Raw genomic sequence first — 19,504 nt, forward strand, 5'->3', positions numbered from 1 at the left:
GATACCTGTCACTCAAGACATTTTACATAATGGGCACTTTTAAGTACTTTAAGGATATTTTGATATAACTATTTGTATAACTTTTGTATTATTTAGTAGGAATATGACTTTTAAGTAGAGTCTGAATAAATATTACTTGAAAAAACTTATTTAGTGACACATTTTAGTGCCACATTCAATGCATGTGCATTTGGGCGTTTGTGCGCCAGTTTTCTTCACTGTCTTTATTTCCCCATCATACACGACCTCATTCTCTCCAACCACATCTACTAGGATGTTCTTGGTGCCCAGCCCTGCCCCACTGAAAAAAAACCCTGTAAAATTGCGAATAGGACTGAACCAAGAGTGCCAACTCTGTGGGGGGTCAAATTTACATTACGTTGTTATCAGTTACGGGTCTTACAGATGAGTATGTTAAATTGTTTGGAAATCATATCACACAATAAAGTATTAGCTTAGTTTTTCGACGAGTGAAGTAATTTATATTTTATAATTTTACTAGTTTTTATGTTAAAGTAGAACCCCAGCATCCTTTAATGGTTTGTCCCCGCCGTCTAGTTTAGTGTGCCGAGTGTTATGACTGACAGCGGTCGGTTACTAAAGATAAGCGGGTTTGTTACGATTCTGAGTAGGTGAGTGAATACGTTTGGTGACTCTTTTTTGAGAGTTTAGCTGCTGTTTATTTTCATTTGCTCCTGTTTGTAATTTCTATTCAACTTGGTTAAAGTTCAACTTCAGTCTTTGGCAACTTGTCGACCGCCTCTTGTTAGAGTTTAAGCTAACCGACGGCAAAGAGAGAAGTTGGTGTTTTTAAAGGGCTCTGTGACTCTGCTCTTTTTGTTTCTGTAAGCTGTGTTCAGCAGAAAAGCCTGCGGATGTAATTACAGCGTCGAATCTCTGAATAAGCATTTTGTTGTGTGTTGTGTTACGGCAGATTTTTTTTCAACGGTCTCCGTTTTCCCAAATTGGCAGATACGTTCAGATTAAAAGGTTGATCTGTGTTTCAGTTTGCAGTTTGGAGCTTAAAATGTTCTCACAGATAGCGCTGCTATGTTGTCAGACCACTTGTCTGTTTGTCGAGAAGCTGATAATTGATCGCACAAGGTTGGGATGAGTAGGAGCAAGTTTACCATTTACTGTGCTGTTTAAAAAAAAAAAGTTGGATCTAAAATCCTCACCATAATTTCTTATCTCCATTCATAATTAAGATCAAGCTTTTATACTAGCTTTTTAATAATTAAGTAAATAGACCTCCAAGTACATTGCACTTCTTTGGCCACCCAAAGTGCTTTTTAAGTATTCAGACATAGATACTGTGAGAGATGATGCACAAACATATTTTTTCTATATCTCCCAATCTTTCTTTAACAAGGAAGAAGTAATAGGTGCACTACTGGCATTCATTTAAATCTGTGTTGTAGTTTGCAGTTTCTGTGATGTAGCCAGGAGTAAACCTATCATTTAGAGTCCTCTGTTCTGAATTAAAGAGACTATTGTGGGCCTGAATAACAGTGTGGCTGCTGTGTGTGTGTACGTGCGTGCATGCCTGGCTTTGTTAATTGCATGCACATTTGCATTATTGTCTATTACGGTATGATCTTTACAGTTTTTATTGCTCAACATATGCCCATTCGCCCAACCTTTATTTCCTTTACAGTTAAGCAGAGTTGCTGCAAGAAAATCTACCTCTCTTTCTCTCCACCCTTTCACGAGGCTTCACTCAAACTTTGAGGTATTGTAATCCAAGTCTTTGTTTTGCTGCCATGTTAACTGCAGCTTTGGGCTTTGCTGCTGCCTCTTGTTGGTTTTTCTCAGTACTCACTTCTCAGTTTTTGAAAGCTGGAAGGGTGGAGAAATTCCTTTTTGTATACTATCAGACCATTTTATGATATCATACAGTGTGTTGATTTTTGGAGTGTGGTGTCTTCATTGTGACTTGGTTAAACTCCTCTTCATGGCCCTCCAGTTGGATCTGTCCAAATGTTCGTGCTACTTTTTGAGCTTTGTAAAAGACCCTAGTTTTGTCTTTTAGCCCTTCCTGCTTTGCTTTCGTTACTCCAAAAAAACCAAATTCCCTCTCCTCAGCTTTTACTTGTGCCTTTGTATTCAGTTCAATTACAGTTGCATTTCAATCTGCATGAATGATTGTTCATATTGACCAAAACATTTGTACTATACTCAAGCAACCCTACATCAAACTCCTTTTGTGCATTTTTCTCTGGCTTATTTTGTTTGGCTGTCTTTAAGATCAACTTTGACCTCCCTGCCTGGCTCTCTGTTTGACCCATTCCCACGGTATCCTGCACTGACTGTACGCTCTCAGAGGACTGCCTTAATATTAGTTGCACTTAGACATTGAAATAGGAGAAACAGTTTGACAAAATGCAGAGAGTGACTCAAGCTGAGCAGTGTTGTATGACCCTGCTTTGTTTGCTTGTTTGCCCTGCAGAAGTGAAAATTTGAGATAGAAATATTAGTTGCATAACAAGCAATGCACGTGAAATGCATATGGAAAGAAATGGGTGGAAAAACATGATCCTGGAAACAATTTGGTAATCGGAAAAGTATGTTTGAAAGGGAGGGAAACCATATGTGTGCAGTAGATTGTCCTAACAGAGCCTGAAAAGAGCAAGCGCAGTAAAAAAAAAAAATTAAACAATTGGTAATTTGGCATTTCTCAGCCATGGAGTCATTTAGTTGGTGACTGGACTGATATGCAGAGCTCCTCCCAACTCTTTCCATGCTGCATATGTTCACACAGAACAAAAACCAAGAGAACCAGCAATCCAGGTCTTGTCTTTTATGTTTGTGGATCATCATTCACGTGGAATGATTAAACTAAGCACCCTTTGTTTGTTGCTGGCCCAGCAGTACAGTTTCAAAGTGGCAATCACATTAAACCAGTGGTTTCCACCTGTTTTCTGCCATGCCTGACATCAGAAGCTGAAGAAAGGATACACCCCAAAGTTTTCATTGTTATTAATAACAATGAAAAATGATCAATATTGAATTTTACTTAAAGATGCATACCATTAATGCAGTAGCATCATGTTTGTTTCATGTTAGTTTCATTTCATATATTCTGGTTATCTGTGTCAAAAGTTAAGAAGTCGTATGATGTATATTTATATACGTCATATTAGGAAAATAAGATGATATGTACTGATTTCAGTGGCTGATATTTATCTGCTGTGTCACTGCAGATTTGCTCTGGCTAAATATGCTGGAATTGTTGAAAGAGTTGAAAATGATCAGAGGAAAAAAAATACTAAAAAAGGGGGGGACTGGGGAAATGGGGGGGGGGGAACAAAGTAAGAGGACTGGAAAAATGCTGTTTGCATTAGGAAACCGTACCGGTGACAGGGCTGTGGTGACGTAACTCAGCTCATGAAGCTCATGACAAAAACCAATGTGGCAGCCGTAAAGGATGGCGGTGCCCCTGAAGCTCACCAAGTAGAGCGTGCATCCAGTGTAGTAATTCCTGATGTTCTTACTGCAGTGATCTGGGTCAGGACAGCCATTTATAATGTGTGTGTGTGTGTGTGTGTGTGTCCCTGTTAGCACTATACTGGCTCATCAAGTTTCCCTGAAGAACAAACAATATTGAAGGCCATTTATTTACATGACCGGATATCACCGGATTAAAAAGTGTGGCACATGACTGATTTTCTGGGTTGTATGTGACAAGGGTAAGAGCTTGGTAGAGAATGATCTCTCTGGTGGTTGAGCAATAGATTAGTTTGTGGGGATTTCTGAGAATGATTGGAACCTAAGTTTCCTCTTATATGAGTGTGTGGGTTTTGATAGCTTATTGAATGATAAGCTTTGCATTATCTGCTAACTGATCTCCACAGAGACATGCAAAGGAAATACTCATATGTATCATACTAGAGCATTATAGTCTTAGCAAACCAGCTCCAGCTCAGCTGTTTTTTATATTTGCTTATCATGAGCACTGTTGAGGTAATGTTTCTAGTGTGGGAGCATGTAAACAGGAAGTGGATCTAATGTTTGATGGAGTTGAAATTGTTTTCACAGATGGCCTCTGTTATGTTGTCAGACCAGTTGTCTGTTGTTGGAGAATCTGATAATTAAACCCATAAGGTTGAGATGAGTCTGAACAATCTTACCATTTACTGTGCCGTTGGGGTTTTTTTTGTTGTTCTTTTTAAGTTGGCTCTAAAATCCATATTGTAATTTCTTATCTCCATTAATAATTGAGATACAGTCAAGCTTTTATAATGGCTTTTAAATCATTTAGTAAATAGACATCCAGTAGCACTTCTCTGACCACTCAAAGTGCTTTTTAAGTATTGTAACACAGATATTGTGAGAGATGAACCACAAACACAATTTTCTATATCACCCAATCTTTCTTTAACATGAAAGAAGTAATAGGTGCACTGCAAGCATCCCTCAAACCACTGGACCTCATTTGAGGGAAATAATTAAAGAATAAGGACAGATTATGCTCCAAAAGTGACAAGTATGTAATAAAAAGCTGTCAGCCAGAGACAAACTGACAAAACAAACACCAACATGTATGGGTTTGCTGTTTTGTTTTTTTACCACAACCATAAATATGTAAAATATGAAGACATTGTGGAGAGGTGTTTCTATTTTTTTTATTATCCTACATTTAATTTTCTGTAAGTGTTATTAATAAAGCTTAGATATAATTTAGATCAGTTATAATAATGGATAGAGAAGGGTTAATCAGGGACTTTCTTGGCAAATTATTAATCAGAAAATCTTCTAAAATGACACATTAAGCATTAAATGTCAAGAGAAAGTTACCTTTATAATAAGAATGAGGAAAAATCATTAATTATTGACCAAATTTAGATTGTAAATTGTCAGTCACTGTTACCAAAAGCCAAATGTTTTAATTTTATTTTATTTTTTTAGTTTAATATCACATTTTATCTTCCCAGATGTGTAGTGCCTAGCTTTGAAGTAGGTGGAGTTTGTTTTTACAGTCAGCTATCATGTCCAAAGAGCAGAATTTATAGCTGCTCCAAGGTTAGATTACCGTATGAAGCAGTTGTCCAGAAATAAAAGTAGAAAATCAAGTGAACAATGTTCCATTTAAATGGCAAACAAGCCATCGAGCATGCTTCCTCAAAATCTCTTATATGACACGATCTGATAGGAAAAATCATACAATGTGTTAGTCTGTCTCTGTTCATGTGTCATTCATAAATATTCATGTCACTGGTGACACAGTGCCATCTGACTCTGGCCACAGGCCTTATTATGAACCGCACCACAGTGGAGCTCTCAGAATTGTAGACAAAGTGACACAGTTCCTCACAGCAAGTCTACCTGATGCATCATGCAGGTCACTTTATTCTCTCTGTAAAGGCCAGGGAATGTTGACAGTGCAGTGGCACTTCATACACATTTACACTTAAGCACACCTGTAAATTTAATAACCTTTCAGAGCAAGCAGCAACAAGACCAGGGCAATCAAATTCCAAGCAAGTGCGCTGGCATTTTCTTCCCCTTTATCTCTAACACTAACGCCCCACCTTCTAATCCTCCCCCCCCTCCTCCCAGGTAGAAGATCAAACACCATGGTGGAAGTAGAATGCAGGTCTGAGCAGGCGCGGGTGTGAACCTGAGAATTACAGCTGGATACATCGAGACTGTCGGCAGAGAAGGAAAATGTCCCGAAATGTTAACTTTGACCTGAGCCACCCGCTTATGGAAGCTGGACTGGAGTAAGTGTCACTGTAGGGCTCTGTGTCACTTCATGTTACTCTTGTTTTGTTTTCACACTCTTCATTTTGATTTTGTCGATATTTTTTTTCTTAGCGTGAAGGCCGTGAGAGCGGGAGGGAGGGCTTAAATGGGAAGGCAGATCAGACTGTACTCTGGTGCAGAGTTTTTGTCCGTTTTTTTTTTCCTATCCTTTTCTTTTTTTTAACAATGCGACCAGCTGCTGAGCTCCACTTTATTGTCCTTGTTTCTGTTTGGTTGAACAGATCATGACTGTTTGCATGCTTGCTTCTTTTAATTCCTGTGTAGAAGTCAAAGTGAAGCGAACTTGCTGTTTGTCCTTCTAAAAAGACAAACGGTCTCTCCAGCTGGCTTAGGCATACAGTATCTAAATCAGGAGTAGGCAACTTTTTTTTTTCTTTTCTAAGAGGGCCTGACTGACTGGGATACAAGGCAAGGAACCACAGCCCACAGCAACTAGTTAGAAACAGGACATGGTGCTGAAATATGTTAAAGCTAATACATTTTGGTCAAAATGGTGTTACAATAAGCCAAAACCAAGAACCTTGTTAGAAAATGTTTAAACTTTGTGTCAGTCTGGCACACAGTCAACGTAATGCACGCATTAACTTTTATTATTTAATGCATGGCTGCATGAGTAAATGGAAACGGATAAAATATGAACAACATGGTCACATTCGTGAGTGTGAATTGTCATATTTGTCTGACATTTCTTTTTTTTTCTTTTTTTTTCTTTTTTTGTGTCCCGTTTGGATCTTTAGCCATCAGAATTGTTGTCTTAAGGCCAAGAAAGATGCCAAGTGGATTTATTTTACCAAGTGGATCATCATGGCCTTGCCATATTGGTCCATTTGATTGACCTTTATTATAATTATGAATTTATTTTATTTTCGGTTGCTACAAACGGGACAGACATGACTGGGGGATAGGACAGGGAGAAAGAATGAAAGAAAGAGGGAGAGAAAGAAAACCAAAGGGGAGAAGAGACGGTGAGAAGGGGGGGAAGAAAGAAAAACAAAACAAAACACCTGGATCACCTGTATGGAGAAAAAAAACAGAAGAGAAAGCAAACAACAAAGAGCAACATAATAAAAAAAAAACAAAACAGCACCATCACAATAAACTAGCTAGCAGTAGATAACAGTAGATACTAAATAATAAACGATATTGTGCAGCACGCAAGATAGACAGCGCACAATGTGCTTTAAGGCAGCAGCCAAGAAAGGTGTAGTCCGCGTCTGTGAACACCCGTGTGTACACCTGTGTGCATACCTGTGTGGATCAGCATGCTTGTATTCCAAAGGTTTCTCCATGTAACGATCTGCTAGGGAGTGTGGGGAGCCATAGCCCCGTCCACCAGGGTATGAAGCAGGTATGGAGGAGATCCAGGCCCCAGATATCCAGAGGCCCCAGAGTACAAGGACCCGAGGAGGACCACCAAAGGGGGGGAACCGTGCCACCCTCCTGGGAAGAGCTGAGTAGAGCCCCAAAGGAGAGATCACCCCGCAGCTACGGAGCAGAGACCAGAGGGGGTTGCAGTGGCGTGCCCGCGGGCTCTGCCGGCAGCCAGCTGTGCCAGAGAGGACCGAGCTTCAGGCCCAGAGGCCAGAGGCCTGAGGGCATCCCACCCCCCGGAAGGAGCCCAGCCGGGCCACAGGCGCCCGGCCCCGCCAATCGGCCACCAGGAGTGAGCCGGTACATGCATGAGCGCCCAGCCCCAGACGACAAGGACCACCAACACACCAACGTCTGAGGGCATCAGCCACCGGCAGGGAGTGTGGTGAGGGGAGATAGGCCTCCGTACTTTAGAGGGCCTGAGATGTACCCAGAGAGGTTGAGTCTAAGACCCAACCTGACATATAGACACAGACGAACAGGCACACGCGGACACAAACGTGCATTCCCACCCCATATGCACAACCAAATACTCGGCACTCACCCAATGTGTAGACAGACACAAATAGACACTGCACAGACAGTCGCACTCCCCAAGCATACTCTATATCCCAGGTCCAGGTACCCCCGCCCTCAGAGGGGCAAGCCGCACCTAGACCCAGGAGATGTAACCCTTCTCTCTGGGGTGGAGGCAAGCGGACTACCTCCTTATCTGCAGTAGCAGGGAGGCCCCGCATCCCAGACCCCAGTCTGACGGCCAGCACCTCCTCCCAGCCCCCCATGACATTTCTTTTTTACCATCTATGAAACATTTTGTGTATGAAAAGTTTCCCCAGACACAGACTAGTGCCCGACATATCCTCCTCTGTGTGTTTCATACTCGCTGTTGAACCTCTCTCCTGACCTCTGTACATGTCTAATTTGGATTCATTGCTCCATAAGACATGGTGTCGCTGACTTTCATTTCAGTTCCTGTGTAATCTGGCATACCATCCCCTGTTTCCTTTACTTAAGAACAGCTCAACACCCTTCCAATGAGATCATTTCTGATGAAGTTTTGAACAGTAGATAGTACAGTTAAAGAAGCAGATGCATCAATCATGTCCCGTGGCAGGTCTTTTTTGTTTGTTTGGGTTTTTTTTTGTAAATTCCTGGCACTTCTTTTGTCCTGTAATTTCTATGCAAAGTTTCTGGCTTGTAGCTCTTTGGGAATCACTTTGTAGGTAATTTTTGGCATTTTTGAAAGACCTTCAGGAGAACTATTACGCAAGACAACTTAAAAAAAACAATAAGCAAACTTTGGCTCCTTGGAAGCAAAAATGAAAGATGACTTGAGACTTTTACACTGGACTGTGTATTGCGCTTTTTTGTTTGTTTGTTTGTTTGTTTGTTTGTTTGTTTTGCCCAAATGTGATATAGATGGTGCAGGAAGAGGCTCGCAGCCTCCCACTCCCACCGGGGCCACTGATGACTAAGTCAGAAAGTGTTTTATCTGTAGGTTACTCAGTGGTCACTGGCCCTCAGAGCACTTTGAAGCCTTTGAATCTAGCCTAGTCTGTACCACCCTATTTCCTTTTTTATCGGTCCTCAAGCCTGTGCGTCTCTCTGTCAGGAGCCCGGCAGATGAGGAAGGTGTTCACGATTCATTTCAGCAGTTAATTGCAGAACACAGTGACAATGGAGCAGCATCCAGTGCCTTGGAGCTGCAGCAGCTGCAGAGTGATTTGGATGAGGAGAGTCGAGGTAAAAAGAAAGACTGTTTGCATGTGATGAACTCTTATTTTTCATTTATATAAAAAATATATATTTTCTTTCTTCATGCCTAAAATGTCTTTACCACTTGTAACACCTTTCAATGCTGCGTTGAATTGCAAAGGCATCATTTTCTGTTTATTTGTTTTTCTATCCTCAGACAATATGCCATTGAGTGGCCCTGAACATGAGCATAGAAGGAGGCAGGGGGCAAGTGATTTGGAATGTGATGGCGGTGAAAGAGAAATGGACCCCATCCAAGGTGAAGGCTGGTCCTCGGACACCTTGAAAATCCTGTCCTCCATGCCCAGTCGCACCATTGGTGAGTCCTGCAACAAGCAACTATTAATCATGAGTCTGTGAAGGTTCTCAGTCATCCAGGTCATCGTAGTTTCTTTGCAAGCTCCTTTGACTATTAATCACGAGGAGAGCATTATGCATAGAAATAAATAAATCAGTTTGCTTTAAAACCTTATGAGCACACTCATCTGGATTACTTTGTGTGTGTCCAACATGTGTTTTAATATAATTTTGACACTCCTCTCTAGGATTTCTGACACATGCTGATTCAGTGTGGTGACTGTTCACTTGAATCATGTCGGGCATGCAGTGCAATCCATCCAGCACTAATCACTAATAGTGTGTTGGCTTAGTCAGATTTAAAACTATGTAACAGCTGCAGAGCTCTAAGTCAGAACATTTTCACGTTTCTTTTACTCTTTAAAAACTGTTTTCTGACAACTAACTTAAATCATAAACAGTCTCACACAGTCTATATGCTGTTTTCCTTTTGTTTTTACATTATTGAAAAATATCAGACTTCTCAAACAGTTACCACAGAATGAGAAATGAGAATTGTTACCACAGTTTGGTTTATGTTGAAATCCAGTCAAAATCCGTAATGCAAAGTGTTCTAGAAGCATGTTCGCCGTAGTTTCTGAGAAATATACAGACCTGAAACACAAAGTACTGTCTGAAAGTTGGTCTTGTTCAAAGAGCTTTCTTATCCTTTTTTTTTTTTTTTTTTTTTTTTTTTTTTTTTTAAAATTAAAAAATATTTAAATTTAAAAAAAAAATGGATAAGATCGTCTTTATCTTTCCCAAAAGTTTTCCAATGGCCGAAACATTAACAAAGCCTTTTTTTTTCTCTTTTTTTTTTTTTTTGGGGGGGGGGGGTGTTTGTTTGTTTGTTTGTTTGTTTGTTTTGTTTTGGGGTTTGTTTGTTTGTTTTTGTTCTTTTGCTTGTCTGTTTGTTTTGGGTGTTTGTTTGTTTGTTGGAATAGCTTAAAAAATAAAATGATTTAAAAAAATAACTTAAAATAAATGAATGTTATTTAATGTTATGCTGAGTGTAAAATAATTAGGTGGCCCTAGAAAGTAACTTAATAAATTCAGTATGGTATATTCTAAAGTAACTTGCTAAATAAGTGCTCAGTATACCACTGTAGTGGACAGGGCAGTGCTGACCAGTAAAATGAGGTACTGGTGTAGCAGGTACGTAACATGGTGTTGATGTGTTTCAGCAGGAAGCATTTCGTTTATCACCTTCCTGTCTGTGGCAGTTCAGGAGAAACAGGGTGGCAATGAAGATTGCTTTATTTCTTTGCAACATGGTGCAATATTTTAAGCATGTGAAACACAACTGGGAGATTATATAGACTTAGACTATATACCAGACTTTTAATACACGACAAGCCACCCAAAAAAGTATATTTTTTTTGTAAACCTGCTAGCATAATCTCTAAGAATGTAACATAATTTATTTATATTTTATATAAAGAGTAGCTACAGCTATAAAATAAATGTAGTGCAGTAAATGCTTTGTCTCCCTTTAGATTTACTACACAGGCTGCAGGGAAGTAGCTGCTAGAAAGAGACGAGGTGGCTTCTGTTAGCTTGCCACAAAGTTTACAAGAAGTCTGCAAGATTTAAAGCTTTAGCAGTTTCTCTGCATCAAACGGTGCTTCTTAATGTACTTCTTCTTTCACCCAACTTCTTGTTTGGGTGAAACAAGCAGTTGGAAGAGCTCTCTGGTTTCATGAAACTCCTTCGAGGAAATAATTGTTGTTGATCCCATTTCTGCAGGCCGCAACAGGGGAGCCATCATCTCTCAGTACTGCAACAAGACCTTGAAGCTTAGGAGACGCCGGCAGACAAGACCATCCATCCGTGACTTCTCTCCCTCCTCTAGACCGTCCATACGAAGCTACGGCATGGAGGGGGACACTACAGATGCAGAAGGTGGAGGCTGTCAGACGAGTGATGTGCACTGTTTACTCTGATTAAATTATACTGCATTAGAATGATGTAATATAAATGATGTCGCTTGTGTTTATTATAGTGAGTAAGAGGGAACGTCTGGTGAACAACCTGCAGAACCTGCCTGTGAGCGACCGGGTGAGGATGCTTCGAGGAATGCCTCTGAGTGTCGCTGAGAAGAAAGAAATCAGGCATGTTGCTCGTAGTCATCGCTTCTTTTGTGTTTTATTTATGTTTGCAGCCACATAAACTGACTGCCTGCTTAGTTCTACTCTTTCTGACATTAGCTGCACATCTTATTCTCACTGTATACTGGATTTTAAACACTGCAAATAAATGTAATGATCTACAATCTTTGATATCATTAGAGTATTTACAAAGTTTATATTTACTGGTCTGTAAATACTCTTTCACATCATGTCACTGAAAATGATCCTTTGTTGTTTTTTGTATACAGGAATTTAGTAATGCAGAAGGAAAAACGGATACTTTCCAACAAGAAGCTTTCCTGTTGCAGTCAACTTAAATACTACATCATCATTGTAAGTTACCCTTTGTATTTATGTGATTTTTAAATTCCTTAACAGATACAAGGAAACTAGAAACTGTGTTATAGTTGTGTTTCTATGTTTGCATTTTTAATAGTGAGGGGAAAAAAGATTAAAAAAACGCTTGCCCACACTGAGTTCAAAACTCACTTTAACTCGTTTATGTCTTTTTTTTATTTTGAGAGGGAAAAAGTGTCAATACTTGTATAAAACAAATACAATCAGTATTTATGTGACAAATAATATCTTGCTGTGAGGGATAAGTTTGTCCTACAAACTGCTGAGAATTGTAGAGATGACGACCCAAAGTGCACAGTTTGCACATTGTGCTCCCATCATTGTTTTCAGTTGCATCTTGTTCTCCTGCTGCGTCTTATCAATAATCAGTTTCTGGAGTATAACCTCTTTGTCATGTACTTGGATTTCTGTGTTTGTGTTTATAAGGTACTGTTCCTTCACTCATATGAACATTACTGTTAGCAAGTCCAAAATAAGAACAAAGTTCGCTTGTCATTGGATGGCAGAGAGGAAGCACAGAATAAAATTCAAGATAAAACTGAAAACAAAACATGAAACTAACACGGACATGAATACTAACACTTAGACAGAAGGACTGAAGCATGAACATGGAACTAAGACAAAGGAAGTCACAACAAAAACACTCTGAATAGACCACGGCTACTGATAATAATCAGCCTGAACCACAACACAAAGTAACACAAAACTAAAACCCAACCGTAGAATATTTCTAAACTAAACACAGAAACCAAAGACTCAAAAATACCACAACTAAGACTCACAATATACCAGAACAATAAAGAAATCAATGGGAAATGCCTAAAGAAAAACTTAAGCTTAAATGTATTTACTAAGAATTTGAAACTCAAATACACGAGCAATCCACATGCTTGGCAAGAAAGAACCCCACAAGGCTCAGGGGCTGGTCAGCAAACACATGTCATGTTTATCTCCCATATGTGATTGATTGTGTAAATTGTCAGTACTTGGCTAGTGCAAGATTAAAAAATTAAGTTCTGCTCTAACCACATTTCAAAGCATAAAATCATATATGAGCATATCTGTGTCTCTTCTGCATTCCTTCCTCTTTTTTTTTTTTTTTTTTTTTTAAGTTTCAGCTGGGTTATTCTTGTCAGGGTCACTGAGGTGTGATAACATGGAAACATAAGTGAAACTCATAAAATGCACTGTGGATAAATGTACCCAAGGTCCTGAGGTGTAGAGGAGTGTGGGGGTATAGGTGTGATATTGTGCAATGTGCAGCTTGTTACTTTGCAAAACATTTCTACAGAAATTCCAAGGTACTGACAAAATGTAAACCCTACCTGAACCAAAGAAGCATTTGAGTCACGACACAAGCCTTTCAAACTTTAGCTATGTAGTAAATGTAGCATGATAGCTACAATGTGTAAGAGTGCTTATTCATTATATGGTAGTAAGGGACAGGTTGTTAACTCAGCTTTAATTGTCAGCAGCGGGGGGGGGGGGGGGGGGGGGAGCGTTCGACCTGTCTTCATGGTTTTATATGTAACAACTGCAAGATCTGTCTCCATCAAAACTTCACAATTCATCCTTTTAAGATCCTATAAAACATTATTTAATATTAAAGATTTATTCAAGGTGCTCTAAGGGTGTGACATGCTATTGTAAATGTGTCACATGAAAATGGAACCTTTGACTTTCATGTTGCAGCTGGGGTGATTATTTCCTGTAGGTGTTCCTACCAGTGTGATTGCTCTGTTGCCCAAGCATTTATGACTTTCTATATGAGTCACAGCGTCTCAGAAAACCACAAACACATGTCCAGTTTGTCTTGTGTTGCTACAGTGATTTATTTATTTTTTCCACCTGACTTTTTTAAACTGTCTCCTTCCAGGCTGCAAGAAAGAGCTGGTACAGCTGGTTGTCCTTCCTGCACTCTCTCCAGCCGTGGCAAACGCTGCTCAAGAGAGTGAGCGGGCGTTTCGGGACTGGAGTCCTCTCGTACTTTCTCTTTCTCAAGACCCTAGTCTTTTTTAATGTCTTCCTGTTCCTGGTTACGGGTGCGTTCCTGGTGCTGCCTCAGGCTGTGCATCCTCCAGACCGGGATACACAGACGACATCATTCTCTGGACTGGAGCTCCTCACTGGAGCAGTAAGTTGTCTGCTGCAATGACTGTTGCAGTATCACTTACTGTTTGAAGTGCTCATACAAAAGATGGCCAAAGTTTTAGCAGATGTCCAAGTTGGTCAATGAGTTCAATTCCACCATCAGGCCAGGCCTTTCTGTGCGGAGTTTGCATGTTCTCCCTGTTTTTGCGTGGGTTCGCCCTGGCTTCCTCTCACAGTCCAAAGACATGCAGTTAGTGGGGATAGGTTAATTGGAAACACTAAATTGCCCATAGGTGTGAATGCGGGAGTGAATGTGAGCGCAAATGTTTGTCTCTGTCTATGAGTTAGCCCTGCGACAGACTGGCGACCTGTCCAGGGTGTAACCTGCCTCTCGCCCTAAGACTGGGATAGGCTCCAGCACCCCCCCATGACCCTGAAAAGAAGAAGTGGAAGTGGATGGATGGATAGATGGATCGATCAACTGAGGAGTTGCACCAAGGCCTAGTATAAGATAAATAAGGGTAATTTTGCACTGAACTATACAAAGAAACAATACAATCAAACATAATTTTAGCTGTTTGATTTGGAAATGAGCATAACAAATAGCATTTAAGAATTTGATATGTTCCCTTATTTACAGGAAGTGTAGTAATAATAAGGACAAAGACGAAAAATTATTTTTCCAGGCAGTTCCTGTTCCCAAGTTGGAGCAATGCAATTTGTTAACCTTTCACTGTGTTTGTTTATTTATATTTGCCTGTACTTGCTTGTAAAGTACAGCTAAAGAAGTTTCTGTTCTTGTGTTTGTCTCAGGGCTCTTTCTCACATACCGTTATGTACTATGGATACTACGCTAACTACACACTGCCTAGGCGCTCCAGGGATGAAGGGGGAGGACAAAATGCCTCCACATTGACAAGTGACTCACAGCAGTTCTCTTACAACATGCCTCTCGCATACTTTTTCACCATTGGAATGGCATTCTTCATCACATGCATCATCCTTGTATACAGGTACAGATAAAAACAGACCTCATACAACTGTATCCACATCAGTCTTGCTTTTTTGTTGTTTACACGTCATCTCCCAACAGCATGTCGAAAACATTTGGTCAGAGCTTCAGAATCAGCAAATCTAATAGTATCTTGACTATGAAGACCTTCAGCTGCTGGGATTTTAAAGTCATCAAGAAAAAGTCTGTTCAAATCATGTCTGAAAATATCGGCACACAGCTCAAGGTAAGCATGCAAACAAACACAATGCTCGTTCACATTGTAGACGCTGACTGGCAGGAATGTGCTGACCTGAAACATTCATTGTGGTCTGTATCTCTCCCTCACACCATCCTTCTCCTGCCCCCTCACCAGGAGCTGCTGGCAGAGCTGACTCAAAAGCATACCAAGAGCACTTTCTGCAAAAGGTTCTGTAGGCTGATGGTTCATGGAGTGGCATGGACAATCTGCATAGCAAGCACCACTGGCTGTATGGCTGGCGTTTACTACTTCTCTGAGTTTATCCACAAGGTGAGGCTGGATGGATTGTCCTCTCCAGTGTGTCATAAAGACTTTGTTCCATATGTCTCTTTAAACAGGGAGCTTGTTAACACGGGATGTACTTCCTGTATATCACACAGATTAGTGACTAGGTGCATCACAGTAACATCTAAATATCTCCTCCTGCTTCTAAAATGAATTTAATCTATTTATACATCTTATATTTCCCACTTTTCTTACAATTTCATTCATTTCAAATTTATATACATCTATGATTATAGTCAAAATATTGCACAATCAAACCAATATTTTCCAGTAATGTAACTGAACAGCTTATCCACACCTTGTTTCTTCCTGCTTAGGACCTGCAGCAAAACCATCGTAATCTTGACCCTTTGATGAAAGAGGCCAAATTGTTGTCTCTGCCTACGGTGGTTTCTGTCATTAACCTGCTGTTACCTGCCCTGTTCAACCTCGTCGGCTGGATGGAGACCTACGAGTCACCTTCTGTTTTTGCATATGTCGCCATTGGCCGGTACGAGCAGAGCATTATGTGGTTGAGTAATGTCAGAGGTTAGAGTACAGAACTGATGGATTTGGTTGTTAACAGTCTCTCTCTGTGTTTTCTAGGAATTTGATGTTGAAGACGAGCATGCTTGGAGTTCTCTGCTTCCACTGGCTGGGTCGGGTGGCTCCTGAATACAAAAGCATTGGCCTGACGGTAACATAAACAAGAAATTACACTTTGAAGCTACCAGAGTAGACAACTGTGTGAATAAAGGGTTTCTAATCACAAGTTTGTTTTGACTATGTCTGTTATCTCAGTGCTGGGAGGATTTTGTGGGTCAGGAGCTTTATCGCTTCCTGCTCATGGACTTCATCTTCACTCTACTGGACACGCTGTTTGGCGAGTTACTTTGGAGGTGGGTCACTTCAACAAGTTCTTTCTTGGTTTGTCTTTTTTTTCTCTCATTAAATGTAATTAAACTTTTATCTCTTTGTGTACTTTTAGTCAAGTTCTTTTATTACATTAACTCATCTCATGTCTCCTCTGGCCTTTGGCAGGTTGTTTTCTGAAAAGGTGCTGAAAAGGAAGAGGAAACCAGTGTTCGATATCGCCAGGAACGTTCTGGATCTCATCTATGGACAGACGTTAGCCTGGTACAAATCTCTTTAGATATGCACACAGTGAAGTGGTCCTGCTGCGACAAGCTCTTCATTCTGATGGATGAGAATTATGTTTGTGTTTCTTCAGGTTGGGAGTTCTCTTCAGTCCAGTCCTGCCTGCGGTGCAGATTCTCAAACTATTTCTGGTCTTCTACATAAAGATGGTAAATGCACAAAAGAGACACTGACATTCAAAAAGAAAATCAGAAAAAACTTGCTCAAGGTGGAACTGTTTTTTGTTTGTTGTTGCAAAAGAGTTAGTGAGAGCTAATTAGAGGTACAGGGTGGTGGTGTGACAAAGAACCAAACAAAACAAAAAGGAACTTACAACAGAAGTTTAATAGTTAAGCCTGACTCTTAACCATCAAAGGTGAAAAAGCAGCATCCTGCCAGTGTCTCAAAATACTTGCAGTGTGGCGTTTGGGGAAGTGAATTATTACTGTCTCGCCAAAACTCCTGCTGTTTTGCAGGTGTGTCATACAGAGGAACAAAACAAGCATGTTACAGACCTCAACATTACAAGAAATAACATAAATATCCTGTAGCACAGGACATAATACCAGGAAACCTTAAAATCTGGATGCAAACTGGAATGAGGCCAAAGGCACGTTGTTCACTTGAAAGCACAGCTTAAGTTTGACTTTCGTTTTGACTTTCGTTATAAACCAGCTGCCTGGAGCCTGATTGGGGTGCTGGCTTGGGCCCTCCTCCAGTCAGGCTCTGGGCAGCTGTGGAAGGTGGGACCCGTGTGCAGGCAGCTATCCAGGACGGATCTGCACACACCAGTTATTATACAAAATGGTTAAATCGTGTGTTCACATGTCTGTAGACTCATTGTTCGATTAATTAAGCAGCAATGTAGCCTTAAAATATTGTATTTCTTCTGCTGTCTTACCTTTAATTTGCCTGTAGACACTGAGCTCAGTGGGCCACATCTTCACTGTCAACCTTTCTCCTGAACCTCTGACACTTCTTATGAAGGCATTGACCTCTGACCCCAGCTCTTGTGTTATTTCTTTATTCCACAGAGCAGTGTGATGTTGAACTGTCAGGCCCCCAGGAAGCCATACAGAGCCAGCCAGATGACCACCATCTTCATCACTCTCCTTTGCATCCCCTCCCTCCTCGGCGCCTCCGTGTGTGTCACATATACCATGTGGAGGTACTCGCAAACAGGCAGCTCAAAGAGGATTTAACCCCCTCCTTTTCTCTAGCTACTACATCTGCAACTCCGGCATGTTCACATCAACATTAATGCTGCATGAATGAAACCAGGTCACTTGTCTATTCCAGTGAAATCACAAATGCAGAATAATCCTAAAAAAAAACAACCTGCAGCACAGCACAATCTGCGAAGCACTTTATTAAGCAAACAGTAGCTTTTTTGTGTCAAACTGTTCTTCAAAGAGCGAATGGGTTTGATTTTGAAGAACAGATTGGTTCTCAGCTCTGAGAGTAACCCAGAACTGATAATGTTCTCAGTCCAACGGCTGGAAACCTCAATGGAAACGTTGGAATTTAAGTGGTAGCCTTGAGGAGATCATGTTTTTGACACTAAGAGGGAGGCAGGTCCCTGTAATGTGACGGTATCCCTAAGAGATGAATAATAGATACAAACACACGTGTGAGCTCAGCCTTAGTGAAGGGTTATAAATTCATGGCTGGGTTAGTTTCAAAAAACTTTTTCCAACAATATGCACAAATGCTCGAGGCATTCACACATCTGTTGTTTCTGTGTCTTCAGCATCACACCGTCTACATCGTGTGGTCCGTTTCGTAAGCTTGAGACAATGTTTAAGGCGGGAAAACACTGGATGGAAATACTGGAAAAAGATAATCCCAGCCTGTCCGTGCTGTCCAAGGCACACACATATTTTGTGGAAAACCCATTTTTCTTGTTTGTGGGAGCAGGCATCTTTCTGTGAGCGCACACACACACACACACACACGATCTATATCACTGATAGCAGTGTTATCTTTTTAAACACTTGAGTGTTTTGTGATTTTCTGTTGATCAGGATAGTGATCTACTTCCATAGTCAGGTGGTGGACGGTCAAAGGAAGATCATCAGTTTACTCCAGGATCAGATACAAAATGTAAGGCACCATCTAGTGTTCAAATACAGATCTTGGGTTTTTTTTCGGTCCAAGTTTACCACAGTGCTAGGATGTTATACACTGAAATGTATTTGTACTTTTTCTTTTTTCCTGCATGTCTTCAGGAGGGAGAAGATAAAAAGTTCTTGATCAATCGGCTGCAGTCTGTCCACAAGCAGAAACAAGATGCTGGAAAACGTCTTAAAAGCCAAGTCAGTCACCTTTTATAACCACCAACATTTCTAATGCTACAACACCAGACTGCACATCCAACCTTTTTCTTACCTTCCATGTTATTTCCTTTCTTTTTTTAGGACTCTACATGTTGAGGCAGCTGATTCTCCGAGAGACAAACCTCAGTCCACCAAGCACAGAAATTTTAAACCTGTGTGGATAAAACTGGAATACTAACCAGGAACTCAAAATCACTATGCAGCAGTAGATGTTTCATTTTGCCAAACGCAGATTGTTGAAGTGTGTGTAGTTAGAAGGAAAAGGGACTGTTTATTTATCTATGTGAATGTTACTTGTGATGTTGCTGGTTTACTTTAAAGATGCACAAACTGATAAAGAGTTTAAGAAAAGGCAGCGTCACAGTGGTGGGATATAAGAGGAAAAGAAGAGAACAGTGAAGAGCTAAACAAGCAGATAAAACAGGTAAATCTTTGTGTAATAAAATGGGCAGCATAACAAGAAATCTTTAGCCCTTCCTTTTTTTAGAAGCACTTTTATAGCAAATGTGAACAAAAGTTTATTATTACTGGAAAGATATTCTACTGTGTGTTAGTATGTATGCTGTAGGTGGATTTATTACTTGTTAGTGTGAGTGTGTTTATGTTGTAAATGATGTTATTTTTTTTTCTTGGGTGATAACTGCCACTGTTCTGTTTTGTAAGTAAATTATCTTTTTGTCATATTTCAGCGTGTATTTGTCTTTATTAG

General features: G+C 40.4%; 1 protein-coding gene across 4 annotated transcripts; it reads left to right on the forward strand.

Annotated features, from left to right (window-relative positions):
• The first annotated feature begins 547 nt into the window (after positions 1–547).
• Positions 548–19,478, forward strand: tmc6b (transmembrane channel-like 6b). 4 transcript variants are annotated; one of them, XM_084930568.1, is made up of 23 exons: positions 548–632; positions 1,658–1,732; positions 5,560–5,723; positions 7,071–7,522; positions 8,750–8,880; positions 9,050–9,211; positions 10,975–11,130; positions 11,231–11,339; positions 11,606–11,690; positions 13,591–13,848; positions 14,619–14,818; positions 14,899–15,043; positions 15,173–15,328; positions 15,661–15,833; positions 15,929–16,019; positions 16,124–16,221; positions 16,364–16,459; positions 16,554–16,629; positions 17,494–17,627; positions 18,210–18,386; positions 18,484–18,562; positions 18,688–18,774; positions 18,877–19,478. In XM_084930568.1, exons 4-23 carry the CDS (start codon positions 7,446–7,448, stop codon positions 18,889–18,891), a joined length of 2,505 nt encoding a protein of 834 aa, XP_084786694.1. In that variant the 5' UTR covers positions 548–632; positions 1,658–1,732; positions 5,560–5,723; positions 7,071–7,445; the 3' UTR covers positions 18,892–19,478. The 4 variants fall into 4 exon arrangements, with proteins under 4 accessions (XP_084786694.1, XP_084786697.1, XP_084786696.1 ...); XM_084930571.1 differs by lacking the exon at positions 7,071–7,522; XM_084930570.1 differs by lacking the exon at positions 1,658–1,732 and having other exon boundaries at positions 553–632.
• The last annotated feature ends 26 nt before the right edge of the window (positions 19,479–19,504 follow it).

The sequence above is a fragment of the Perissodus microlepis genome, chromosome 6 (assembly GCF_051167445.1).
Source record: "Perissodus microlepis isolate ML-2025 ecotype Zambia chromosome 6, ASM5116744v1, whole genome shotgun sequence".
Classification (NCBI taxonomy): domain Eukaryota; kingdom Metazoa; phylum Chordata; class Actinopteri; order Cichliformes; family Cichlidae; genus Perissodus; species Perissodus microlepis.